The sequence below is a fragment of the Heptranchias perlo genome, chromosome 27, assembly GCF_035084215.1.
Source record: "Heptranchias perlo isolate sHepPer1 chromosome 27, sHepPer1.hap1, whole genome shotgun sequence".
Classification (NCBI taxonomy): domain Eukaryota; kingdom Metazoa; phylum Chordata; class Chondrichthyes; order Hexanchiformes; family Hexanchidae; genus Heptranchias; species Heptranchias perlo.
In genome coordinates, this window is record NC_090351.1 from 13,071,284 (window position 1) to 13,096,686 (window position 25,403).

Sequence of the window (25,403 nt, forward strand, 5' to 3'; positions counted from 1 at the left end):
ACAGGCTGATGGCTGCAACACGTCCATTTCAACTGGGAGTGTTTCCCCCAGTACGGGAAACAGTCTCAGTTGAGTTGAAAATCCTCCCCCTCCTAAAATATCATGTCAATCAGGTCTGCTAACGACCTGAAGTATCTACTTAATTAGTTTAAGTGGCAGTCCCGCATGCGGGGGCTGCGCGCGCATGTAAGCACGTCACTGGGGAACCCGGAAGTGGGCGGGTTGGAGCCGGGCTCCGGACCTGCCCTGGGAATCCCCGATTTTCGGAGCCCACTCCCGCCACGAACTTGCCAGTTCGGGGGTCCGAAAATCGAGCCCTTAGTGTTGACTTCTCTTGAATCTGGGTTCCCTATAATGGAAGAGCTTGATGTTGTAGTATGCTGGATGGCTTCTACCCCAGCCCCACATAATTTCTACAAGGTCGTTATTTTCCTCGCCTTGCCTTTAGCCTGTCTTCACAAATTCCTCAAGGTTCTGAACGGGATGCTTTAGGAATTTGGAGATGTTATCAGGAACTGCAGGAAGTTAGCCCAGCTTTAGTGTTTGGAGAAGACTCTAAAGCCATAGCACCTTGAGTCAGTTTTGGGAGAGAAAGCAGACGTGTTTTTAAGTTTTAAAAAAATAAAAGTTTGGAGAGACCTAATTCTCCCCTGTATACATAACATTGCCTAAATATTTTTTTAAACTTTTTATCAAAGGTTTTATTCCTTTTAAGAAAATATAGTGTTGCATAAGTAACAAAGAAATCATAAGAGATGAAAAAGAACGACAAATGCTGGAAATTTGAAATAAAAACACAATGCTGGAAATACCCAGCAGGTCTGCAGCATCTGAAAAGACAGGTTGAGGTTTCAGGTGGAGATCCTCTTTCAGAACTGGTACCTTCTAAATGAAATTAGTACATGCAGATTGCTGATTCCCATTACCTCAACAAATAGTTCTAGAGTGATACTTGAATATTCTGATTGTTTAAGGACAGCCTTATAGCAGGATTATGAGGTTCCTGATAGCTCGGTCAGTAGCTGCAATGCACTGAGTCAAACAGATCAGGAAGGGACCCAGGTTTGATTGTTAATCTGTGCAGGGTTAGCAGGGGCAATATTGGGGAAGGAACAATTTGCTCAGCCTCCCCTGGTTTAGGGAGGGGTCCCTGCTCCTGATTCCGATCCTTTAATGACAATGTCAGTGCCCTTAACATGGAAAATGGCCCAAAGTGCTTCACAGAGGTCAAATCTAAAAAAATGGATTCCGAGGTAAAGAAGGAGCTATTTGGAGGGGTGTCCAAAAGCTTGGGCACAGAGGTGGAGATTAAGGAGGATCTTAAAGTAGGAGAGGGAGATGGAGGGTATTTAAGGAGGGTATATTGCTGGAAAGTGCACATACGTGGACATTGTACTCTCCATGATCAAATAGCCTGCCAATGCTCACTGACTTGAATGAAGTTCAAGAGAGCTGATGGTGTCAGTGGAGCTGTACCCCAGCATGAGGCTGCATCTTGAGGGGAGGAGGTGAAAAATTATGGAAAAATTAAACCAGGGCAACCAAAAGCATGTCAAAGGGCATTTTTCCAATCGACAAAGTTCCAGGTGGCCATTGAATTCTATGCAAAGTCTCTCTGGTGAAACTCCTACTATCAGAAGGCACTGAAACTTTCAGAGGAAAGAGTTAATTTTTCTGCAGTTTTTTTTATTTTATGCCAGTCCATGACAAGTGACAAAGACTTCAGAGCTAAGCAAATGTGCTCTTTGCTGTGCAGCCATCTTAATTCTCCACTGAAGCTGACGGACATACAAACAGCTTCCTGAACAGAGGGGACAATCTGGGAGCTTCCTGTACCTCACTATTGATACAAAGTTTCAATTCAGTATCGATACACATTCTATTCCCTGTTCAGATAAGACAGTGGCTATCAATGCATGATCAAAACTTGCATTCCTAAAGCGATTGCTATCACCTATTGGTTATAAGGAACATTCCAGCATGGTTTATGCTGGAATAGGGGACTACAAGCTGATTAAAGAACAAGACAGCCAGTCACCTCTCGGCCCCCTATTCCTGCAATAAACAGGCTAGAATGTTCATTATTTCTTTCCTCAATGTACAGTGCATGTGTTTAAATATCAAGGTTTGCCTGCTGGTCATCAACAGATTTTTCTGTCATGTTTGCCATGCCTTCTTTCATCCTAGTACTGAATAAGATGTAAACATTTAGTATTTGCTATACTTGCAAGGAATTTTAATCTAAACTTTCAAAGAGATTCTTAGTTTTTTTCCCCCCAAGCACACTCAGCTGCAAGTGTATGCAAATGTTTGTAAGGGGCTCCAGACATCATGGAGCAATGTGATGGCATTGTGCCAAGAACGTATCATGCCACAGAGCGCGGGGGGAATGAGTCTGTCATTGTGAATTCCTGATACCAGCCATGCCGTCAGAGTTTGTGGGTTCAGACCCTGTCCTAGGATTTGAGCACATAATCTAGTCTGACACTTCAGTGCAATACTGAGGAAGTGCTACATTGTTGAAGATGCTGCTTTTCAGATGCGACATTAAGCTGAGGTGCTCTCTGCTTGTTGAGGTGGATGCAAAAGATACAAAGAAGAACTGGGAGTTCTCCAGCGTCCTAGCCAACATTACTCCCTCAACTAACACGATGACAAATGAATTGACTGGTTATTAATTTCATTAGCTGCTTAGGGGACCTTGCTGTGCAAAAATTGGCTGATGTTTGCCTACATAACAGTGACTACACTTAAAAAAAGTAATTCATTGGCTATACAGTACTTAGGACATCCTCAGGATGTGAAAAGCACTATATAAATGCAAGCTCTTTCCTAACTTTCACCTGTTTGGGAAGAAAAAAGGAAAGGGGGAACAATACAAAGTACATTACAAAAAATGGGACCGAGGAAAGTAAAGGAGTTATCATAATATTAAATTGAAGGCTGGTATTCAGTATAGATAATGTTTTGTCACACAGCCAGTTAAATACTTGGAGGCAACCTTGAATCTATAAACTCAGAACTGGCTCAGAAGCTATAGAATGCAGTATCACTGAAGAATCTGCACCAGTCTGTTGGTGCAAACGTAACTGGTAATGTATATCTTAGAATGAATTACTTTGCCAATTGCCATAAGTTAACAATAACAAAATTCAGTTGCATGTGTAATAGATGCAGTGTTGGTTGAGTGCGAGGCTTGAAAGCTATATCTGTAAAAAAAAATATTAATTTAATTGTGTGGTAACATTTGACCATATTTATAATAGAAATTATAGTAATATTATTGTACCTCTGCTGTTTTATAAGTGGCAAAAGCTGACATTTAAGCTCCAATTTTGAGATTCCGACAAAAAAAGGAGACATCAACTGGCCTATGGCAATGCTGTAGACCACAATAGAGCTTCACTGATACTGGTGACTTAGTTGATCAAGCTAAGCTGCTGTTTTGCTCAGATCCCCACTCCAGTTAGGTTTAGACAGTGACTAGGTGCACTAGATAAGGGAGGCAGTGGTGGGTGATACTGATGCGTACAGTCCTGATGTGCACTCATGCTGATTTGAGTTTATATAGCAGTTCTGTGCAGTAGTTGGGGAATTGGCAGGTGTGTGGGTAAACTTGTGAGCAAGAAGATCATTTGTGAAGCAGAAGCAATAAAGAGCTCTGTTGTTTAGATAATGACTGTCACCATCACCAATTATTTTTGATATTGGAGCAAGGTAAACAGTAATGGCTCACACATGAGGAAAAATGGCCACTCAGGCAAGGTACCGGGATGAGTCCAGTACGCATAGGACTCCCAGCACAAGTCAGCCTCACAGAGCGAGGCCGTAGAAATTGGAGCTTAAAAAAAAGCAACAAAGGATACCCTGTACTGGCAGGATTACATCAGAGAGTGCAGCATTCACGGGGTTAAACAGAGTGTTCAGCACAACCTGGCATTGCCTCATTGTGCAGTTATCTAAGGGTTACACCAGAGAGCACAACACTTGCAGGGTTGAATCAGAGTACCTGCAGAATCAATAGTGCCTGCAGTACTCATTGGGTTAAATCAGAGTGCAGTACTTGCTGATTAAATCAGAGAGGGTTTTGACAAGGGGTTACACGGAAACCATTAGCCTGTCTGTTCTCTCCACAGATGCTGACTGACCTGCTGTGTGTTTTCAGCATTTTCTGTTTATGTTTCAGGTTTCTAATATTTGAAGTTTCTTTCTCTTATTTAAATCGGAGAGCAACTGTTGAATTCCTGCAACTTTTCCCACTGAAATCCTACACTGCTGATATAACAGTGCTATTAGTATTATCTGTACAAGAAAAAATATAGAAGATTGGCAATATGTCGAATTATTCATTTGAACTCTTAACTATGAAGAAGATGTATGTCAGCTTGGGTAAATAGTTTTCATGTATGCATTATGTAACGTGATCTTGTAGTGGAAACAGTGAGTTTGAAATGCTGTAGTACATTGGCTTTCAAAGCTTAAAATAACATTGACAAATGTTTTAAAAGATGGGCTCCAACCATTTCAAAAAAAATTGACTAGTTTATTCATGCATAAGTGTTCAGAACGATGTGTAGTTGTGATATGGAGGAAATCGGTATTTAGAATTTTTCTCACTGTCTGCTCTTCACTTTATGGCACAAAGGATTGGTGTCCCTTACGTAGGAATGGAAGAACCTGCATCAGCACCTCACTCCATTTTAGAGGCTGAAAGCTCCACCGCTGACTGGAGTATAAGTGACACATTGCTGCAGTGTAAAATACATTATAAAAACATCATCACACCTTCCACTTGGGTGGAAACATTTTTCTTTTGACTCCACATGAGACTAATTCTATCCTATTAAATACATCATGATGTTAATATTTACATGAGGGTGTGAAAAGGTGCTTTGTGCTGAGAAGTGAAACAGCTAACTGTGCGTGCTTCATTGAATTGATGCACAATATCTGCCAAGGGTGCCATAGAACCCCTGCCTATGTCTGTGCACACTGCCTGTGCCAAGGCTGCTGACACTAATCGATAAAACCCAGTACCCTGGATTGCTGAATGGTTATTTGTACTCGAGGTGTGGGGAAGGCTGACGAGGCGGCAATTATTGCCTATCCCTAGTTGCCCAGACAACGTGGCGGTGGACCTTCTCCTTGCACCATTGCAGTCCTTGTGGTGATGGTGCTCTCACAATGGTGTTAGGTAGGGAATTCCAGGGTTTGACTCAGCAACGATGAAGGAATGTCCAAGTCAGAGGAGTCCATCTGAGGAGTTGTGAGTGGAGCTGAACATTTTGGAATTGTTAGCGAACAACCCCACCCCTGATCTTATGATGAAGGGAAGGTCATTGATGAAGCAACTGAAGATGATTGGGCCAAGGGCATTGTCCTGAGGAACTGCTGCAGTGATGTCTTGAGGCTATGATGATTGGCCTCCAATAACCACAACCATCTTCTTTTGTGTTAGGTATGACTCCAGCCACTGGAAAGTTTTCCCCTTGACTCCCATTTTTGCTAGGCCTCCTTGGTGCCATACTCGGTTGAATGCTGCCATGATGTCTATGTTTGGATCAAGGCTGTGATGAGGGTTTGGAGCCAACTGGTTCCAGTGAAACTCGAACTGAGTGTTTGTGAGCAGGTTATTGGTGAGTCGGTGTCGCTTGATGGCACTATTGATGACTCCTTGCATCGCTTTACTGATGATTGGGAGGAGGCTGATAAAGCAGTAATTGGCTGGGTCAGATTTCATAGAATCATAGAATGGTTACAGCACAGAAGGAGGCCATTTAGCCCATCAAACCCATGCTGGAGATTTGTCCTGCATTTTGTGGATAGGCCATACCTGGGCAATTTTCCACATTGTCAGGTAGATATCAGTGTCATAGCTGCACTGGAGTAGTATGCGTGCAGCTTGTTCTGATGTGCAGGTCTTCAGTACTACAGCTGTTGTCAGGGCCCATCGCCTTGGATGTGTCCAATGCACTTGGCCATTTTTTAAAGTCACATGGAGTGAACCAAATTTGGTGGACATGGGAATCTATTATGGTGGGGACTTCGATAGGTGACGAGTGGAATGTCATCCACGCCACTTTTGGCTGAAGATACGTGTAAACACTTCAGCCTTGCCTGTTGTATGCATGCTGGTCTTCACCATAGTTGAGGATGGGAATGTTCATGGAACTTTCTCTTCCTGTTAGTTGCCCAATTGTCCACCACCATTCTTGACCAGGGCTACAGAGCTTTGCTCTGATCTGTCTGTTTTGGGGCCACTTAGCTATGTCCTTATCTTGCTACTTTGGTGTTTAACATGCAGATAAAACTGTATTATAGCTTTCACTAGGTTTATACCTCATTCGGGTGCTGCTCCTGACGCACCCTTCTAAACTCTTTATTCAACCAGAGTTGGTCGCAATGCTTGCTGGTGTTGGAGGACTAAGATGCACTGGTCCATGGGGTTACAACTTATGGTGATATACAAATCTGCTGCTATTGTAGACTCACACCTCCTCATGCACACATAGTTTTTGGGCAACTAGATTTGTCCTTGGTCTGCCCCACCTAGCAAGACTGCTGTGCCACTTTGTCTTCACAAGGACTGTGCAGCGAGTGATCACTCCAACCAGTGCTATTGCGAAAAGACGTGTCAGTAACAGGTAGGTTGGTGAGGATGAGGTCAAGTAGGTTACTGCCTCTCATTCCTTTATCACCTGACACAGACCTATTCTGGCAGCTATGTACTAAAAGACTTGGCCAACTTTATCAGTGATGGTACTATCGAGCCACACTTTATGGTAGATATTGAAGCCCCCACCCTTGTTTCTCTTAATGCTTCCTCCAAATAGTGCTCAACACGGAGGATTATTGATTCGCCAGTTGAGTATAACCAGTAAGTGGTAATCAGCAGAAAGTTTCCTTGGCCTTGATCTATCTGAAGCCATGTCACATCATGGAGTCTGGCATCAATGTTGAGGACTCCCAGGGACAAGCCCACTCTACTGCATACCACTGTCCTCCCACCTCTGGTTGGTCAACCTTGCTGGTGGAGCAGGACATACACAGGGATGGCGATGGAGTCTGGGATATTAGCTCATAGGTATGACTTTGTGAGTATGATTATATCAGGCTTTTGCTTGACTAGTCTGTGGCTTAGCTCTCCCAACTTGGCACAAATCCCCAGATGTTAGTGAGAATGACTTTTCAGCGTTGACCGCATGGGTCTTGTGATCCGATGCATGGGTTATTGCCAAGAGGTCCGTCTGATTGTCATGTTTCCTTCTGCCATGATTGTTTTACAACCGAGTAGCTTCCAATGCCACCATGACGTTAAGGGTCAACCAAATATTATGGGACTACGGTCACATGTAGGACAGACATTAGAGATGCATGCAGGCAAATCCATGCTGGGGTGCTGACAACGTAAGATCCCACAGAACCCATCCTGCAAGTATACAGACTCTATGGGCTCGATTTTACCAGGCCTGCGGGTTTCCGGCGGGTTGGGTTTCGGGAGCGTGGTCAACACGCTCGGCGAAATTAGTGGGTTGCCCGCGCGATCGTAGCAGGCAACACACTAATAGGAATCAATTACCTGCTCCTCCGGGGTCCGCGGCGCTGGCCTGCGCGTCGGGCGGGCTGCGCATGCGCAGTATGATCTGTCAGCTGGAGGCTCTCTAGTTAAAGGGGCAGTCCTCCACTGACAGATGCTGCAACCAATGGAACAAATTGCAGCATGGAGCAGCCCAGGGGGAAGGCTGCTCCCAGTTTAATGATGCCTCACCCCAGGTATCATCAGATGGGGTGAGGAGGAGTGGGAGGACACAGATCTTCCCCCTGGCGGGCGGGAGGAAGCGGCCTGCCTCTGCCACCAAGAAGGCCTGGCTCGAGGTGGCAGAGGGGGTCACCTGCGCCACCAACATATGGCCCACCTGCATACAGTGCAGGAGGCGCTGCAATGACCGCAGTAGGTCAGCCACAGTGAGAACACGAAGTCTTTCCCCTACACTCCGTCTGCCACAACACTGCCCCCACCCCACATCTCCTTCGGCACCGCCAACACTACTCTGTCACATCACCCTTCATACCCACTCAAACCCCATCCTCATCTTACCTCCACCTACTCACCTCGCCAGTACTCATCCTGCCACTAACACGCAACCCAATCCTCATACAATCTCATTGCTCCATCCCATACTCACCCTCTCGTGCATCTCCCTCACGGCCAGCCTCACTCAACCTGCCACCACCTGTGCTGCAGCCACAGGGCATGCATCACATATGTGCAGTAGGCAGTGTAAGGCAAACGTGTCGTGAGCATGAAGGGGGTGCACAAGGGTGTCTGACGGTTTGTCATGGGTGTTACCTATATTGAATTTCAGAGCAACAAACAGCACACATTATATTGACACCACCACTGCCATGTCTCCGCGAATCCTGTCCGTTGTGTCCAATAATGCCCGCTCCTGGGTATCACTATGAGGACCCACCACTGATGCCACCCATCGTGTTACTGCAGAGTAGGTGCAGGTGTATTTGCAGGGCTCTTCCGCGCAGACGACTGAGAGACATCGGCGGTGTAGCCGGCTGCACCCTGGAAGGATGCGGAGGAGAAGGTGTGGAGGGCAGTGGTGACTTTGACAGCGACAGGTAAGCAGTTGGTGCTGGGGCCAGCCAGGAGCAGCTCGGCATGAAAGAGGCTGCAGATCTCCACGACTACATGTCGAGCGAATCTGTGCCTCCCTGTGCACTGCTGCTCAGAGAGGTCCGGGGAGCTGCGCCTCGGTCTGTGGACCCTGTGGCGAGGGTAGTGCCCTCTGCGATGCGTCTCTCTCTGCGGTAGCCCTCCCTCCTGCTGTACAGGTGGGCGTGCAACAACACCGTGTTGGGGGGCTCCACGTCTCTGCGGCGGACGGCGTGGACTGCGAGGCTGCTGGGGCTGGTCATGCTGTTCGTCCTCCGAGGGTGTCCACGCACCACCCATCTGGCAGGTGTTGGTCTGAGGGGTTGTGCAGGGTAGGTGGGTGGTTCCTCGGACTGGGGCTGCGGTTTCGTGTCGGTCTGTCCTCTGGCTTGGCGGGGTGTGGTGGGGGGCAGGGGTTGCCCTATGTGACGCGGTGGCTTCCTGCGTGGGTGAGGGCTGTCCCCCATGGAGTGCACCTTGGCACCTGCCACAGGCTGCTGGCTGCAACACGCCTGGTTGGAGAGAGACTGTTTCCCCCAGTGTGTGAAACTCACTGCCTTGAAACTAAAATCCCACACTTCCTCTTTTGACAGCTGATTCAGCTCATTAACTGACCTCAACAAGCAAGGTAAGTACACTCAAGTGGAACCCCGCTGGCTTTAATTGCCTGAGGGATTCCCACCAGCGGGGCTTGCGTGCGCAGCCCCGCACGTCAGCGCGGTACCCGGAAGTGGCCGGGATTTCGTCGCAATCCGGTCACGTGACCGGATATCGGGATTTTCCGGGCCCCCCCGCTGGAAACCCGCCGGAAACCCGACGCCAAAATCGAGCCCTATAAGCTTTGGTCAGTTAGTCAAAGGTTTTATTTTGACTGTTCACACAGTGTGGGAACTTGGAAATGTGAACTTGTCTTTTTTCCGTTGGTTGGTATCGATTTTGTTCAGGTGACTATAGGTGATGAAGAAAGCCACTCACTGGCCACTAAATTATCTATATTTTGAGAGGAACATGCACTTTCTCCTAATATTAAGAAGACTGCATGTCTGAGGCATGTTATTGGGCAGATTAGAGGGAGCTTTACCCTACAGCTGACATTGCTTTCCCAGCACTAATATCCCTCACTTTGGTGATTACAAGAAGCTAAAATAAAAACTGAAGCTGTGTGAAACAGCCTCCACGAATGATTATGGCTTTAGTATGTTCTGGGGTCATGGGATTAGTGGTTATCGGGATAGGTGTAGACCAAGATGATGAAATACAGATGGGATTTCTGTGCTGTTGGAGCTGGAATGTTTGTCTGGAGGGTAGCGGGCCAGAACAGAATATTGGAGATGGGAAGGTGGATTAATATTCTGGAGTTTTGCTTAATTATCTTTGGAGATCGGGAAGTTTTTATTGCAAAAAGGATTAAATGTATGGGGTGGAATCAATAATAGGTTGTGAATGATCTGTGGGAGGAGCAGGTTTGGGCTGAGATGGAAGACTCATTTTATTCTATACTTCATTGTATTCTTAATAAAACTACTTAAAGAATTATTTCAAGGAAAAGGTGAGGCTGGGTGGAGGGGTTTTCGTGAGGGAGGTGGGTGGGGGTGAAGAGAAGAGAGAGGAGGAGCCCCCATCCTTACACTAACCACAGACACTTTCGAATGGAGAATCCCCAGAGAATCAACACTCTCAGAAGTTTGTTTTTACTGTGCAACAACGTCTTTCAAACCATCTCCATGGACACAAGCAAGAAGACTGGGCAAGTTGCTCACCTCTTTTGCTTAGGGAGAATCCTGTGGTAGTTTTTAAAACATTAAAGTGTTCTTTACAAAGGTTTATGGATTAGCAGCAGGATTTCTCCAGCAGTGACTGCTGTACCTGATTGTCTTTGTCTTTATTTGTCACCCCCTCCCCTCTTTTTTTGATTCAATTAGAATGCTGATTTTCTTTTAGAATCAGTTCTGAAGAACTCTGTCCAATATTAACCTATATTTTTTGCACCACCGATGCTGACTGACCTGCTGTGTATTTCCAACATTTTTGAACTCCGTGTAATGTTTATGTCAGATCAGCGTGGTGGCACGGGTTCCCCCTCATACTTGGCAGGTTGATCGGCATCTGAAAGAGGATTAATATTTTGGATGTGACCCTTTATCGGCTATTTATTTATGTTGACCTACCTTCCTCCATTTCAAATGCTGATTGATTTGCTGTGCATTCCCAGCATTTTCTGTTTCCACTTCAATTACGGCGAAAGAGCAGGGGAGGGAGACTAATTTGATAGCTCTTTCAAAGAGCCGGCACAAGCACAATGGGCTGAATGGCCTCCTCCTGTGCTGTAAGAGTCTATGATTTCTAGGATTTGCAGTTTTCTTATTAATTCTACATCATTTAATAAAATCCTGATTGCTTTTAAGAATGAAGTCTACATTTAAGGCTTCAGAAATAAAAGAGAATGAATTTTAAAACAGACCATGTTATGGATATTGCCTCTTTAATGGAATCCCCTTTGATGTCTGTGTGTTTAGATAACTGGAGAGCAGGAGTTAGCGGCAATCACCCAGAGAAATGCCTTGAGGTTGAGAAATTACATTAAGACTTGAATGTTTATTACTGTAGCCCTCTGGGTCTGTGGAAGCAGATCTGTACCAGCTGCTCGTACACCGAGCTGAAGTTTATCTGAAGAATTCTTTAAGACTGAGATTTTATCAAACTCTTAAAAAAAATGATAAGAAGACAAGATAACTCTGCTGGGATCAGAACCGATATCTTCCTACCTATAGAGTTGAACAACAAAGACTTAAACTTATTTAGCACCTTTAATGTAGTAAAACATCCCAAAGCACGTAGAAAATAATTGAAAATTTCAAAATGGAGGAATTGGGATTAAAGGAGGTGACTGAAAGCAAGATTGATACATTTCGAGGAAGCTTTTGAAAGGAGGGGAGAAAGAGAGAGATATAGCAAGACTTAGGTAGAATATTCCAAAGTGCAGGGCTAAATTGGCTGAATGCTCCGCAGCTCAAAGTGAAACGAATCGAAGGGAGGGTGTTAGAAAGACCAGAAGCTGAACAGCTAAGGAATGTAGGTCTGAATGAGGTAGCGGAGGTGAGGAGGGCTGAGGCCGTGGAGGGAATCTGCAGATGAGGAATTTGAAGTGTGAGCTGAGAGAGATTCAGTGAAGGGTTGGCAAGCACAAGGACAGCAGTGGAATGGTGCAGGTTAGGATTCGGGTGGAGGAGTTTTGGACAAGTTGAAATTTATACAGTTTAGAACCCAAGAGGCTAACAAGCAGAACATTTGAGTAATTGAATCTGGAGATGGCAAAGTGTTTGAGCGGCAGTGGGGGTGAGGTATGAGTGGAGGTGGGCAATGTTGTGGTGGTGGAAATAGGTGGTTTTGATGGTGGCTTCAAACCCACTCATCCTTGCCCAACTCAAAATCAATTAGGACACCTGAAGCTGCACACTACCAGTACTGGTTACTAACCCACTGAGTTCCTGCCAGTTTTGTCGCTGGCAGGTACTAACCCAGAAAGCTCCTCCCTGTACTGTCACTGACAGGTAGCTACAGATAGAGTGCATGCCTGTACCATCACCATTGGGCAGTTACTTGCATCCTGCAAGTTCCTGACGGTGTGTGGTGCCTTTCTGTGCTTCAGTTGGATTACTCCATGTGAGAGGTCAATGTAATCTAGCCTAACTGAGGCACACTGAATAATTCCTGTATGAAGTGATGATAGTCAGATAGGTAAATGAAGGATTCAAACCTTGTACTCTCTTTTAAGGAGAATTGTTGCCATCATTTTTCCCCTCTATTTTCCATTTGAAAGAAAGTTATGTTCTCCCTCCTCCTCCCATTGTGTTACTATGAAAAACTGTTGTGTTCTCTCTCCCATCCAATCTTTGTGGTTGCTATGCTAGAATTGTCGAACTGCAGATTAGAAACAAGTCCTTATAATGGATGTCAATACAATTTTTAAAAAACGTATTAATTGTGCCATTTTTTGTCTTTTTCCTTTCGTGTAAGAAAGCATTTTAACAAAAGATTTTAAAGAAAAATTATACATCTATAATTATTCATCTCAACACTATTTCTGAGCCATTTACTTCTCTCTCTTTACGAACTTCCTTGTACCATGTCTTTGTGAGGTACAGAGGGGTCACTTCGTCAGATTGAACTATGCCTCTTAATTAAGGCTGCAGAGGCCCACAAGGGGTAACATTTAACTAAGAAAAAAGTTTCTTTGGAAAAGTGTTCAAAACTGTGTGCAAAAGTTGTATTCTTTTTGACTTTACTGTGGAATTAATTCTTCTCAGGTTTTTGATTTTTTTTTTGTTTCTCCTTTCATTTCTGATGATGTCATCAACACACTGATGTCATGGTAACTATCTTTTATAAAGGATCCAATGTTTACAAGATTCTCAACGAGATTAAAAATAAAACAGGATAACATTAAATATTCCTTAACAGAAACCTCTAGAATGTCTTTGGTGCAGCTGCAGGATAACAAAATGGAGAAAAGGGTAAATAAGAGGGAACCAGGAATTTATAGGTCCCAATACCCCTTTTGAGTGATGTTGACCTTTCACCCGGTATTGCAATATAACAGAAGATGTTGGAGTTCAGTGTCAGCACGCATTGTATTTCTCAAATTTTCCTTAATGCAATGTTTTAAAATGTTGAGGTTCCTACCTTAAAGGAGCTGTGTTTGTGTCTGCTACTGGTACAACAAGATAATGTTATGAATCTGCAACTAACAGTTCTTGAAATATATTATTTTTGTAGATTTTCCAAAAAAAAATTTGATCCCTGCTACCTACCCCAGGTTGTCATTATTTCAGTGCGACTGGACTGCAGTTACTTGTTTGCGCCCCTTCTACAGCTTGGCCGTATTTCCCAGAGAGCGTGCGGTGCAGTGAGGGATATGATAGGTTCACCTTGAGATGGTGGGGGGGGGGCAGGAGGCGGAGATGTGGGTGACGTTGGATGGTCAATTCTTAATCCTTAAACTAAAAAATCATACCCTCACAATGAATAAGGGCTCAAAAATCATTTTTTTTTGCATAATGTGGAGAGACTGGAGAAGCTGGGGTTGTTCTCCTTAGAACAGAGAAGGTTAAGGGGAGATTTGATAGAGGTGTTCAAAATCATGAACAGTTTTGACAGAGTAAATAAGGAGAAACTGTTTCCAGTGGCAGAAGAGTCAGTAACTAGAGGACACAGGTTTAAGGTGATCAGCAAAAGAGCCAGAGGCGACATGAGGAAACATTTTTTTAAGCAGCGAGTTGTAATGATCTGGAATGGACTGCCTGAAAGGGTGGTGAAAGCAGATTCAATAGTAACTTTCAAAAGGGAGTTTGATAAATACTTGAAGAGAAAAAATTTACAGGGCTATGGGGAAAGAGCAGGGGAATGGAACTAATTGGATAACCCTTTCAAAGAGCCGGCACAGGCACAATGGGCCGAATGGCCTCCTCCTATGCTGTAATGACTGAACAGGTTTATCTAAGAGTAGCTGAGCCACTCAGACCAGGATGCTCCCAGTCTGTCCTGTTAGCTGATCTTAGCTTGTGTGGCAGTAGAGGTGCCTCTGGCTCAGTGAGGGGGAAATCATTCATGGTTTCTGCTCCTGATTGTTATCCAGCAGCCTCTGTTGGAAGTACGCGTGTGAATGTTGGGAGAGGATCTTGGAATGAGCTGGACTGTGATAACAGCCTGCACGTGCACAGTCTCTCTCTCACACACACACACACAATTGAATAGCCTGCTACCGCTCGCTGCCAAAGCTCACGCATAAAGAATGGCTAATGGACGAGGCATTGAGGTATGTCCAGCACTCATGGAACTCTGTCACAGTAAGAGTCAGCGCTTTGAGGGGATTGGTGGAAAAATTCTGGTGAGAAAAGGTCAAACAAAATGTGGCAAAAACAAAATCCAAGAAATTTGTGCATTGATTGATATCGGACTACAGTGTTGGTCATAGCTGTGCTCAGTTTTGATTCCTAGATATAATAACCTGTATGCTGTTTTATATTGGTTTACTGCTATTTGATGGACTCTCTCTCTTATTGATTGTTCTTTACAGAAGGAATGAACTGCATGAATAAAAACCATGGATGTGCTCACATCTGTCGGGAAACTCCAAAGGGAGGAATTGCCTGTGAGTGTAGGCCCGGATTTGAACTCACAAAGAATCAACGGGATTGCAAGTGTAAGTCTCAACATATGCACCTTTGTCTTGCTATCTGTGTATCATTTTCAGCTCAGTATTAAGGTTTGCACAGTGTTAAAGATATTATCCCAATAGTGAACTGTGTTGCTGGAAGATATACAGTGACTCTCCGTGGAGTGTGATTTTTAGTTCTTTGATTGTGGCTGACCTGGCAACTTGAGGATTAAGGCTCTCTGCGAGTTATAGTCAGCCTCACAAGTGGAATTAAAATATATCTGGAGACTCTCCCAATGGGAGAGGCTTGATCTCAGCTGGGGAGGGGGTGCAGTGGTTTGACCAGGATTTGCACTTATTATTGCATTCCAGCCAATCCTGCTGGACTTGATTTGATGTGTGTGTGTGTGTGTGTGTGTTGAGGTCTGGTAAAAATCAAACTCTGTTATGTTGATTTCGGTGGTTCAATAACCTGCTACCACTCTAATAAGGCTCACGTATGAATAATGGCCATTTGGGCATTGTGTCAGCAACTTCAAAGGAGGAGAGGAGAAAATTGTGGTGGAGGGGAGAAATGTAACGATTTCTACTTTATGCCATTGTGTTGCATATTCCATTTATCGATATTTCTGGAAAAGCAGAGGAGCCCATCAGAGTCTTGGGCTCCTCTGAAGCCATTCTAGTTTGTGGAGCTGTGGAAATGGGACTGTACAGTGCAGATTCACCAGATTGATATCGGGGCTTAAAGAGTTAAATAATGAGGCTAGGTTGCTTAAACTTGGCTTGTATTCCCTTAAGTTTAGAAGGTTGAGGTGCTTAAAATAATTAAGGTATTCGATAGGCTAGATACTAATTCCTCTGGTGGAGGAATGCAGAACAAGACAGCATAATCTTAAAATTAGAGCAAGGCCATTTATGAGTGAAATCAGGAAGCACTTTTTCACACAAATCTGGAACTCGCTTCCCCAAAATGCTGTGGATGCTGGGTCAAATGAAATTTTCAAGACTGAGATCGATAGATTTTCCTTCACTCGGGATATCGAGGGATATGGGTCAAAGGCAGGTAGATGGAGTTAAGGTACAGATCAGTCATGATCTAATTGAATAGGGGGACAGGCTTGAGGTGCTGAATGGCCTACTGCTCTTCCTATGTTTCTATTTAAATTCTTTCCACCATTACTAGCCAGTTTGAGTCTGATTCGGTTTATTAAGAATTCTTTTTACAACATTTTGAATGGTGTTTTGCATTATTGTTATAATAGCGAATAAATAACATGAGATAAAAAGAAAAAACTGCCAACTTCGAAATAAGAGCAGAAAATGCTAGACGTGCACAGCAGGTCCATCAGCATCTGTAAAGAGAAAAGACTGGGGAGTTTTGACAAAGGTTACAGTTTCAGGTGATAGGCCCTATCTTTAAAATGCCAACAGATCTGCTGTGCATTCCAGCAGTTTCATTTAAAAGAAATTAAAATCATCTGCTAGATATTTACAAAGATAACATCCGACCCCCCCCTGGCCAATTTGTACTGTATAAATACCCAACAGTCTTAATTACTGGCAGTCATTGGGGACAGGTGGAGAAGGGAATATTTTTATAAATTACCTTATGGTGGTAACCGGGCCTTACCAGCATGTCTTCTGATCCTGTTGTCTAGTGTTACTATATTATTGTTGGGTGAGCAAAGCAAGATGCTCCAGGGTTATAATGGACAGGAGCCATCAGTACCAAAAATTAAAAATACTGCATGCATTCACAATCTTGGCTCCACTGTGATTCTTTTTTGTAAACAATATCCTGTAACCAATAGTGAGATAATAGGGGAATGGGAGGTGAGGGAGGGGGCTGATAATCCATAAATGCCAGTGCAGGTTCAAAAACACACGTTGAGGAGTTTAGAAATGTATTGGCATTGTTGGAGCAAACTATGTTTTCAGGTTTTTTTTCCCTCCAAACAAGGGGCTTTGCACAACTAACAAATTTGAGCTGCACCTTTAAATAGTGTTTTTTTTTGGGAGGGATTTTTCAATGACCCATAAGACAACATACAATGTTTTTTCTACAGATTTTTCTTCCCTCACAATTCCCTTCCAATCCAAGCTCCTCCTTCATGGTAGAGGGCTGCCTCTCACACCAGCCAGCATGCGAAAGCAGCATGGACTCCTCATCTAATCTCTTCCTCCTCTTCTGTGGGCAGTACCTGGCCTTTTCTTAACATCTCCCTAGAATGTTGCAGTCGGAAATCAACAGAGCATGGGATTGTACAAAGCCTGGCCATGGCCAGAGCCTCAACCCAAGCTTGACATCATCTAACTGCTATTATTGATTTGTCTCATCTTCTCTCAGACTCATTTCAGTTTGGCTTTTGACCTTGGGTTCTCAGTAAAAAAAAATAAAAGTTGTAGGTTCTGCAAAACCCTTTGCTCCCAAAAAAAAATAAGATTACGTCCTGAAGGAAGAAGAATCTCATAAAATTTGGACAAATTTACAGTAAGAGATATAACAGTGGGGTGTCACAGTGCCACACAGTGATGGGCCATGCGTTGATCCCTGCAGTCTCTTCCAGTACTCGGTTGGTAGGAGGAGCAGGTTATCTGCTGTCCATTTGGGCTGTGGGATGTTGCAAGGTTCAGGCAGAGACGTTGAGGGAAAAGGGGTGAAACCTGATTCAAATTTGGGGCTTTAAAAGCCCCAGTAACTTGTTGCAGAATTGTGATTTTGATATTTTGGTGATGCAGTCTTAAACCACAGAAAGAGTGGGGATAACGCGTTATATTGAAGGATGGTGCTGCTCTTAGGTAGTTCGGCATTCCAAAAATTTGTCTCTGACAAAAATTCACTGTTCTGTTTTTCTTTTAATTGATAGAAAATGCGGCTCTGATTATATCACATTTTTTTTCTAACTAGTAGCATTTTTTTTTGGAAAACAAAATAAACTAACAAAAGAAACATTCTTGAGAGAGTTTGTTTCCCAACTATAAAAGGCGATAGTTCCAGCTTTGGTTAGATAAGAATCTCAAAACATGTTCTTTGACACATTTGTGAGGCTGGGGGTCAGTTAATATTACCCTTTAGCATTTATCGAGACTTGATAATGTACTTTCTCTCTGCAGTGACGTGTAACTATGGGAACGGAGGGTGCCAGCACACGTGTGATGACACCGATCAAGGCCCAAAGTGCGGATGCCATCTTAAATTTGCCCTGCACTCAGATGGAAAAACGTGCGTCGGTAAGTGGCTGGCTCAGATCGAGGTACCGCAAACAACTACAAGAAACAGGGACTCAGAGTTGAGCAATCTGATGTAATCAGTCAAGGAAATGACTTGGATTTACAATTTCATACACCATTTCCACGTATAATGGGAAACAGAGATGGTCAGTGAAGCCTGGCAGAAATCTGAAGGTTAAGCTTGGATGGATTCACAGATGTCAGAAGACTTTGGGGAGGGGGGGGGGTGGAATCAAAAAGGGTGAATTGACCTCAGGGTTTTTGTTTGCCAGGAATGAGGTGCAGTAAATACTGAGCTGGTTTCTTTCCGAAAGGTAGTCAGACAGACAGCAGTCGTAAAGTGTTGTTCATTCCAGGAAGAAGAAAAGAAAATGTTGATTAAAGAAGTGAATTGTGTTGGAGAGTTCTGGGAACTGCAAGTGCAAACCCGTATCCCATCAGTCCACAGTGCAGCATGTTGGAGCAGAGGGAGAGACTCATTCTCCTGGCTCTTCCATTCTCACCCCAGGAGTGCTCTGCTGCCATTAAATGCTCTATTTGCCTAACTGAAATTTGGTAAAAGTAACTAATGAAGGTGACAAAGTCTCTTTTTTATTTCTCATTTGCAAGTAAGAAAATAGAGGGCAGCCAAAGGTCAGTTGTGTTGAGCATTGATCCTGTCATTGCCAGGTTCAGTGTATTTCCACTTGTGTCACACTCAATATCACATTTGAAACTCCTACCCGAGCCAACGCTGATATTGTTTCCCTGCTCCAATAAATGACGCATCCATTTTAGAGGGTGAATCCCTGGGACCATCTGATACAGTGTCATTGGCCTCAACTCCTATTAACTTTTGGCCTAGCCCCATGCCAACCCTTTATCAGTGTAGTACAACACATTGCCTTATACAGTGGTATTGGTATGGTCTTTATGCACTGAAAGTCTTTGCTGGTGCTGTTTTATAGCAGCATGGTTAATCTGTAACACTGTGATATACTGTACGTAGAAATGTTCAGTTTATCTTAACCTAGGTTTGGTTCCCAGTCTATGCTGAGCTAGTTATGCTCAGCTGGAGCAGTGATAGGAGCTCTATAATTGGCCTCAGCATCCCTGAACCAGAGAAGGAAAAATAAAAAGAGCAGCTCTTGTCCCCACTTCTGATAACCAGCCAGTTACATCCTACTGGAACGTGTTCAAGTGGAGAAAAGATCGGCTTGGCTGTGATGTCCCTTGGGACAAATAGCCTGTCAACACTGACGATTCAGATTCACACATAACAAATAGCCACTTCGGTGAGATACCAGAGAGATGACACCCTTTGGAACTGCACCCCAGCATGAGTCATGAGCTCTGGAATTCCCTCCCTGAACCTCTCTGCCTCTCTACCTCTCCTCCTTTAAGATGCTCCTTAAAACTTATCTCTTTGACCAAGCTTTTGGTCACCTGTCCTAATATCTCCTTATGTGTCTTGGTGTCAAAATTATATTTGATAACACTCCTGTGAAGTGTCTTGGGACGTTTTACTACATTAAAGGCACTTTATTGTTGTTGTCATCACCTTCAGGAGAGGCAAAATTGGAGGGTTTTTTTAAATGTTCAACTCCCACAATTCTCTTCCTTTCCATCATTGAATTGGTAATGGTTCGAAAGTATAAATACATTTGTAAAATTACAAAGAGTAATTATGTTTGCGTTTTTCTCTTGGTTTTGTTTTATTGACTATTTTTGTTTAAAGTGCTAATGATATCATCTGGAGAGCTGCCTTGAAGAAGGTACTGTACCCGACGGTGCAAGGGAGCTGAACCATCGTCAGCAGAGACCCATGGTTACTGGTCACTTCAACCGTGTGTGAATCAATTACCTCACACTGTCAGGGCCAGTAACTCCTTCCAGCCACTTTCCAAGATGAAGGCATCAGCATTTGCGTATCAGCAAAAATAAGTAAAAGAAGTATAGGAGTTAATCATAATCCCTTGACATTCAAAAAGCAATCTTACCAGTGAGACTTCCTCTTTAAATAACTGCCTCATTTTTTGAATGGGTGGATTTGACATGCAATTGAAAAGCAGATCATTAGAAAAGGAATATGTGCAGGCTTCCAGAAAGGGGGCTGGTGCCCCACATATCCCCAGATCACACCCAAGAAGGAAAGAGTGGACCAGTTAGAAAGCTAGCAAAACCCCACAAAGGGTAATAAATCACTCCGGCAAGACTATCAGTCCACTTAAGCAGTGGCCTTTATATCCCTCTGTCGAACTCCAGGGACAATCGTCAAACTATCTAGGCCGTAAATAGTGTGCTGCTTCCAGCCTGTGCAGAACCATCTGAACAACTTGATCTAATATAATCTGCAAGTACTGTGTGACAAATTGTACAGTGACTTCACAGATCCTATGAAATTTTTTGAAAGGAAATAAAAATAGAAAGCGAAGAAATACGACTGATGGGAATCCTACATTTCTGGCCAAGGGTTGAATGTGATGTTTTGAATTAGAACATAAGAAATAGGAGCAGGAGTAGGCCATGTGGCCCCTCGAGCCCGCTCCGCCGTTCAATAAGATCATGGCTGATCTTCGACCTCAACTCCACTTTCCTGCCCAATCCCCTTATCCCTTGATTCCCTTAGAGTCCAAAAATCTATCGATCTCAGCCTTGAATATACTCAACGACTGAGCATCCACAGCCCTCTGGGGTAGAGAATTCCAAAGATTCACAACCCTCTGAGTGAAGAAATTCCTCCTCATCTCAGTCCTAAATGGCCGACCCCTTATCCTGAGACTATTGAGGGAGAACAAAAAAAAATGAAAAGTTTTTGAATCTGTTGACTCACCAAAGCACAATTCCCCTGTAACAATTGCACCAGATCTCGCAGAATTAGTTAGGTTTAAAAAAAACATCAAATAAGAAACGGCGTGTTTTTGTTTGGAAAGAATTAACACATTTTACATTTGTTCAGTTCTAATGAATTCTCTAATGGCCACACATTACATAGTTTGCAGTGTTTATGTTGGCTGCCAGCACTCAATTGGGAATTATTGCTGGCTTTTTGATTGTACTCCTGTGGCTCATAGGTTGCAGGCAAGCCAACAGAAAACTTTAAATGCTTGTCATGGATGACAGGACCAAGAGTATTTGAGTTAATGCTGCTCCCCTCACTCTGTTTGTTGAAATATTTCATACATAGAATTGAATGTGTATTTCATGAAGGTCAATAGTTGAGTTTTCACCGGCGTGAGTTCACTGTCAGCAAACCGTACCCTGAAAGGTTACAGGATCTGCCGTGCTACCTACACCAATTAATAACTAACTAATCACAGCATTATGGAGAAATGTTGTTAATCATCTCCCTTACCCTCCCCCCACCCCAAATGAAAGAAATACAGCTGTTTATAGCTAACGACTTGTGATTAAGGGATTGTTAGGATGTCAGGGTTTTATACAACTGTTTTCTCACTTTACAATTTCACAGTCCCTGTAAGCAAATATTACCCTCTATATTCTGGAAACTATATTTTTTATGGCATTTTCTCTTGGAGAATTGTATGACCCAAGCGGTTAACAATTACCCTTGAGTGCAATGATCTGCTTATTGGATTGAATGTAAAAAAATACTTGCATTTATATAGCGCCTTTCACAACCTCAGGACGTCCCAAAGCGCTTTACAGCCAATTAAGTACTTTTGAAGTGTAGTCACTGTTGTAATGTAGGAAACGCAGCAGCCAATTTGCACACAGCAAGGTCCCATAAACAGCAATGTGATAATGACCAGATAATCTGTTTTTTTTAAAGTGATGTTGATTGAGGAATAAATATTGGCCAGGACACTGGGGAGAACTCCCCTGTTCCTCTTTGAATAGTGCCATGGGAACTTTTACATCCACTTGAGAGCAGATGGGGCCTTGGTTTAATGTCTCATCCAAAAGACAGCACCTAGTGCAGCACAGCCTCGATTTTTGTCCTCAAGTCTCTGGAGTGGGACTTGAACCCACAACCTTCTGACTCAGAGGCAAGAGTGCCACCACTGAGCCACGGCTGACAATATACTATTATACTTGCTTTGGAATAGTGAATATTAATCTCAGGAAGAGTACTGTAGCTAATATATTTATTTATAATTAAATAGAGATACTACAACAATAACAGCTTGCATTTATATGGCGTCTTTAATGTAGGAAAATATCTCAAGGCACTTCACAGAAGTGTAATCAGTCAAAAATTGAAGCTGACCCCAAGAAGGAAATATTAGGAGGGGTGACTTAAAGCTCGGTGAGAGAGGTGGGTTTTAAAGAGGGTCTTGAGGGTAGAGAGGGAGGTAAAGAGGCGAAGGGGTTTAGGGAAGGAATTTCAGAGCGTGGGGCCTAGACGGGTGAAGGCATGGCTGCCAATGGTGGGATGCACAAGAGGCCAGAGCATGAAACAGTTGACAAAATACTGGCAGAAAAATATTAACATCAATTTAAAGAGAAACACCTGTGATGAGTTAGTTGTCTTTCATAAGAACTACTTCTAAAGTCTTTTGGGTTTTTTAAAATAAAATCCTGATTACTCAAAGATTTCTGGGTTTTGGTGTTATGTAAATTGAAATGTCTTCCTCAAGCAAGAAGTTACAAGTGTGCTTTCCATTTAACAGAGAACTGATAAGAGCATAAGGAAAATCAATGACACGACTATTTGGCGCATCAAAGTTAAGCCTCTCGTACTCTATCTTGTTCAGGCTCGCATCCAGCTGCGTTTTAAATACTCCTAAAATCTGCATATTCACTAGCCTACATGATGACTGGTCCTACTAGCTTTCTTTGAAGATTTACATTATGTGAGCTATTTAATATGTTATACATTTCAACAAGCACCACCCCCCACCACACACACACATCCACACACACCCACCCCACTTCCTGTAACTCCCTTGGCTACAGAGATTAAGTTCTTTTAACCTTTGTTCATTGCTCATCCCTCTTGCACTTGGGATCATTTTTGTTCTTTGCACCTCCTCGATGCTTGCACAGCTCTTTTGTAGGCAACCAGGACTGCACGCGTATTCCAAGTATGATCATATTAAGTTGTCAATTCCACTGCACTTCTATAACATAAGCATTGGTTACAAGATCTTGATGCAAAGTGTAAGTGACAGTAGTGGTGTAGTGTGCTGTATTAGCATGTGGTTCAATGATGGAGTCTTAAAAAAAAAAGAAAGTAATTCCACCTGCTTATAGACCCATGGGCTTAATGTGGGAAAGTGGTTCTACATTTAACTGGTTTGCCAAGTAGATTTAGAGAGGATCTGTTTAGATTCAGTGTCATGTGATGTTTATGTAAGGCATGTGGAGCTGATCAATTGACATTAATTAGATTGTGTTATCATATGACACCAAGTCATTTACTTTCATTTTGCTGCAGGCAGATTTCCAGGAAGCTCAGCACATTGCAAATCACTTTTATTCAGGGTAATCTGTGTAGTCTCTGATCTGCAGAGTTATACTTTTGATTTTTACCTCAGGAAACCCAAATTCAAATCTCAGTTTCCACTGACATTTAGCCACAGGCATGTGCTTGTTCCCTGAGCTTGACCAGCCTCTGAGGTAGAAGGGGGATGACTGGATCTGGAGCTGGAGCGGACAGCAGCATAAGATACCACCCATGGGTATATCTCACTAAAGAAAGAATAACTTGTATGTGGTTAGAGACAGGCAGGAAATAGAAAAATAAATTATAGAAATCTAGTAACAAAGCAGTTCTCTTGAAGAGAGGAGAAAATTGGACGGGGTGGGGGGTGGGAGGAGGCGTGTATAATTGGTATAAGACATTGCCAAACTTCCAGCTCCTCTGCCTATTGCTCTGACTAAAGGGAAAAGCCACTGGTTCCAGTTCTATTCAACTCCAGACTGACGGGTGTTTCTGTGCAGGAAGTTCTGATGTCCTTAATGTGCATTGTGAAGCTATACTGTGGTGGTATTTAATCTCAGGTTGTTCTGATCTGTACCCCTACTGTTTTCCTTCCCGCAGAGACCTGTGCTGTGAACAATGGAGGCTGTGACAGCACGTGTCAGGACGCTGTCACGGGTGTCCGCTGTAGTTGCCCAGTTGGATTCACATTGCAGCCTGACAGGAAGACATGCAAAGGTCAGTTCTTGCCAACATTTCCCACAAAAACATTTCATACCTTTAAGTGTTGATCAATCAGTTTAGCGAAATGTTAGGATAAATTACAATTTCCTCACTCATTTAACTGAGTTAAGCATTTGAATTAAATTGATATGTCTGGTCAGAGTAAACCAACAGAAGACATATGCTTGAGCCATGAATGGAGAGTTTTATATCCTTAAGCAACTTTGACTTTGCAATATTTCTAAATATGCTTGTATGATTGGACAGTTTAGAATTGAACTTTCAATAACATGGAACCAAGAATCCACTTGTCTCATTTGGACAGTTTGAATTTCCCCAAATTCATGGGGTTTTGGGGAGGCAACCTACTTTAACTCACATTGGTCAAAGTCATTAAATAGGTGACCCAAACCTGTGGAATTTCAAAATGGCAGCCAGTTTTCCATTTTAATTGTGGTTTTTCCAACCTTCTGGTGTGTGCTCTGCATCCAATGGAGTATTTTGGAATTCTGATAAAACCTGACAGAATTCCCCATTTATGCTGCCCCTAGCATTGGTTACCTGGAAAATCTAAAGGAATAAGGATGATGACAATCGTTGGAATGGAGGGTGTGTGACTTGATAGAAGTTTTGAAGTAATGAGACTCAGCTGGCTGGGGCATGGCAATGGGAGAGAGCAGAGAAACTGGCAAGAGATGACAGCAAATATAGAGTAGGGAAGGAAATAGAGGGGAATTGTGAGGAATGAGTGCATGAAGAAAAACAGCACCAAGAGCAATGGGATAAGCAATGAGACTGAGAAAAGTAAAGAGAACCGTAGCAAAAGAGAGAGCAATAGTAAGTAACATAAATGTCAAACTTACATTAGTATCTTTAAAGCAGAGACACAACAATGAATGTGCCAAGAAACCCAGAGAAACGGTTCCCTTTTTCTTAGTTCATTTATACAGGAAAACAGGACCAAAATACAGTACAAATAAACATTTAGTTTAACTTGTCAGCAGAGAACCTCTCTTTCAGTCTGAACCTAAAAGAGGTTCTCTACTGGCAGTTACAGATACGTTCTCATTTGATAAGTGACTCGTAAGACAGTATATCAGGGGGCAGATTGCCCTGGTCACTATGTGTAGCAATATTGTAAATTCATTCAAAAGAACATGTTTACAATGCTGCTATACAAAGGCCAGAATAATCTTCCTCCAAGCTTAGTAAATAGAATGAGGCCATCATAGCTGTAAACTAAAACCATCCAGATGAAA

The 25,403-nt window shown here is 43.2% G+C and overlaps 1 protein-coding gene across 2 annotated transcripts in view; it reads left to right on the top strand.

Moving 5' to 3' along the window:
• Positions 1-25,403, top strand: part of LOC137344412 (signal peptide, CUB and EGF-like domain-containing protein 3) — a 286,841-nt gene that overhangs the window by 173,660 nt on the left and 87,778 nt on the right. For both annotated transcript variants that reach the window (XM_068007356.1, XM_068007358.1), the window contains 3 exons: positions 14,745-14,870; positions 17,940-18,056; positions 24,043-24,159. In XM_068007356.1, coding sequence (XP_067863457.1) covers positions 14,745-14,870; positions 17,940-18,056; positions 24,043-24,159 — 360 coding nt within the window. The remainder of the gene's footprint in view (positions 1-14,744; positions 14,871-17,939; positions 18,057-24,042; positions 24,160-25,403) is intronic.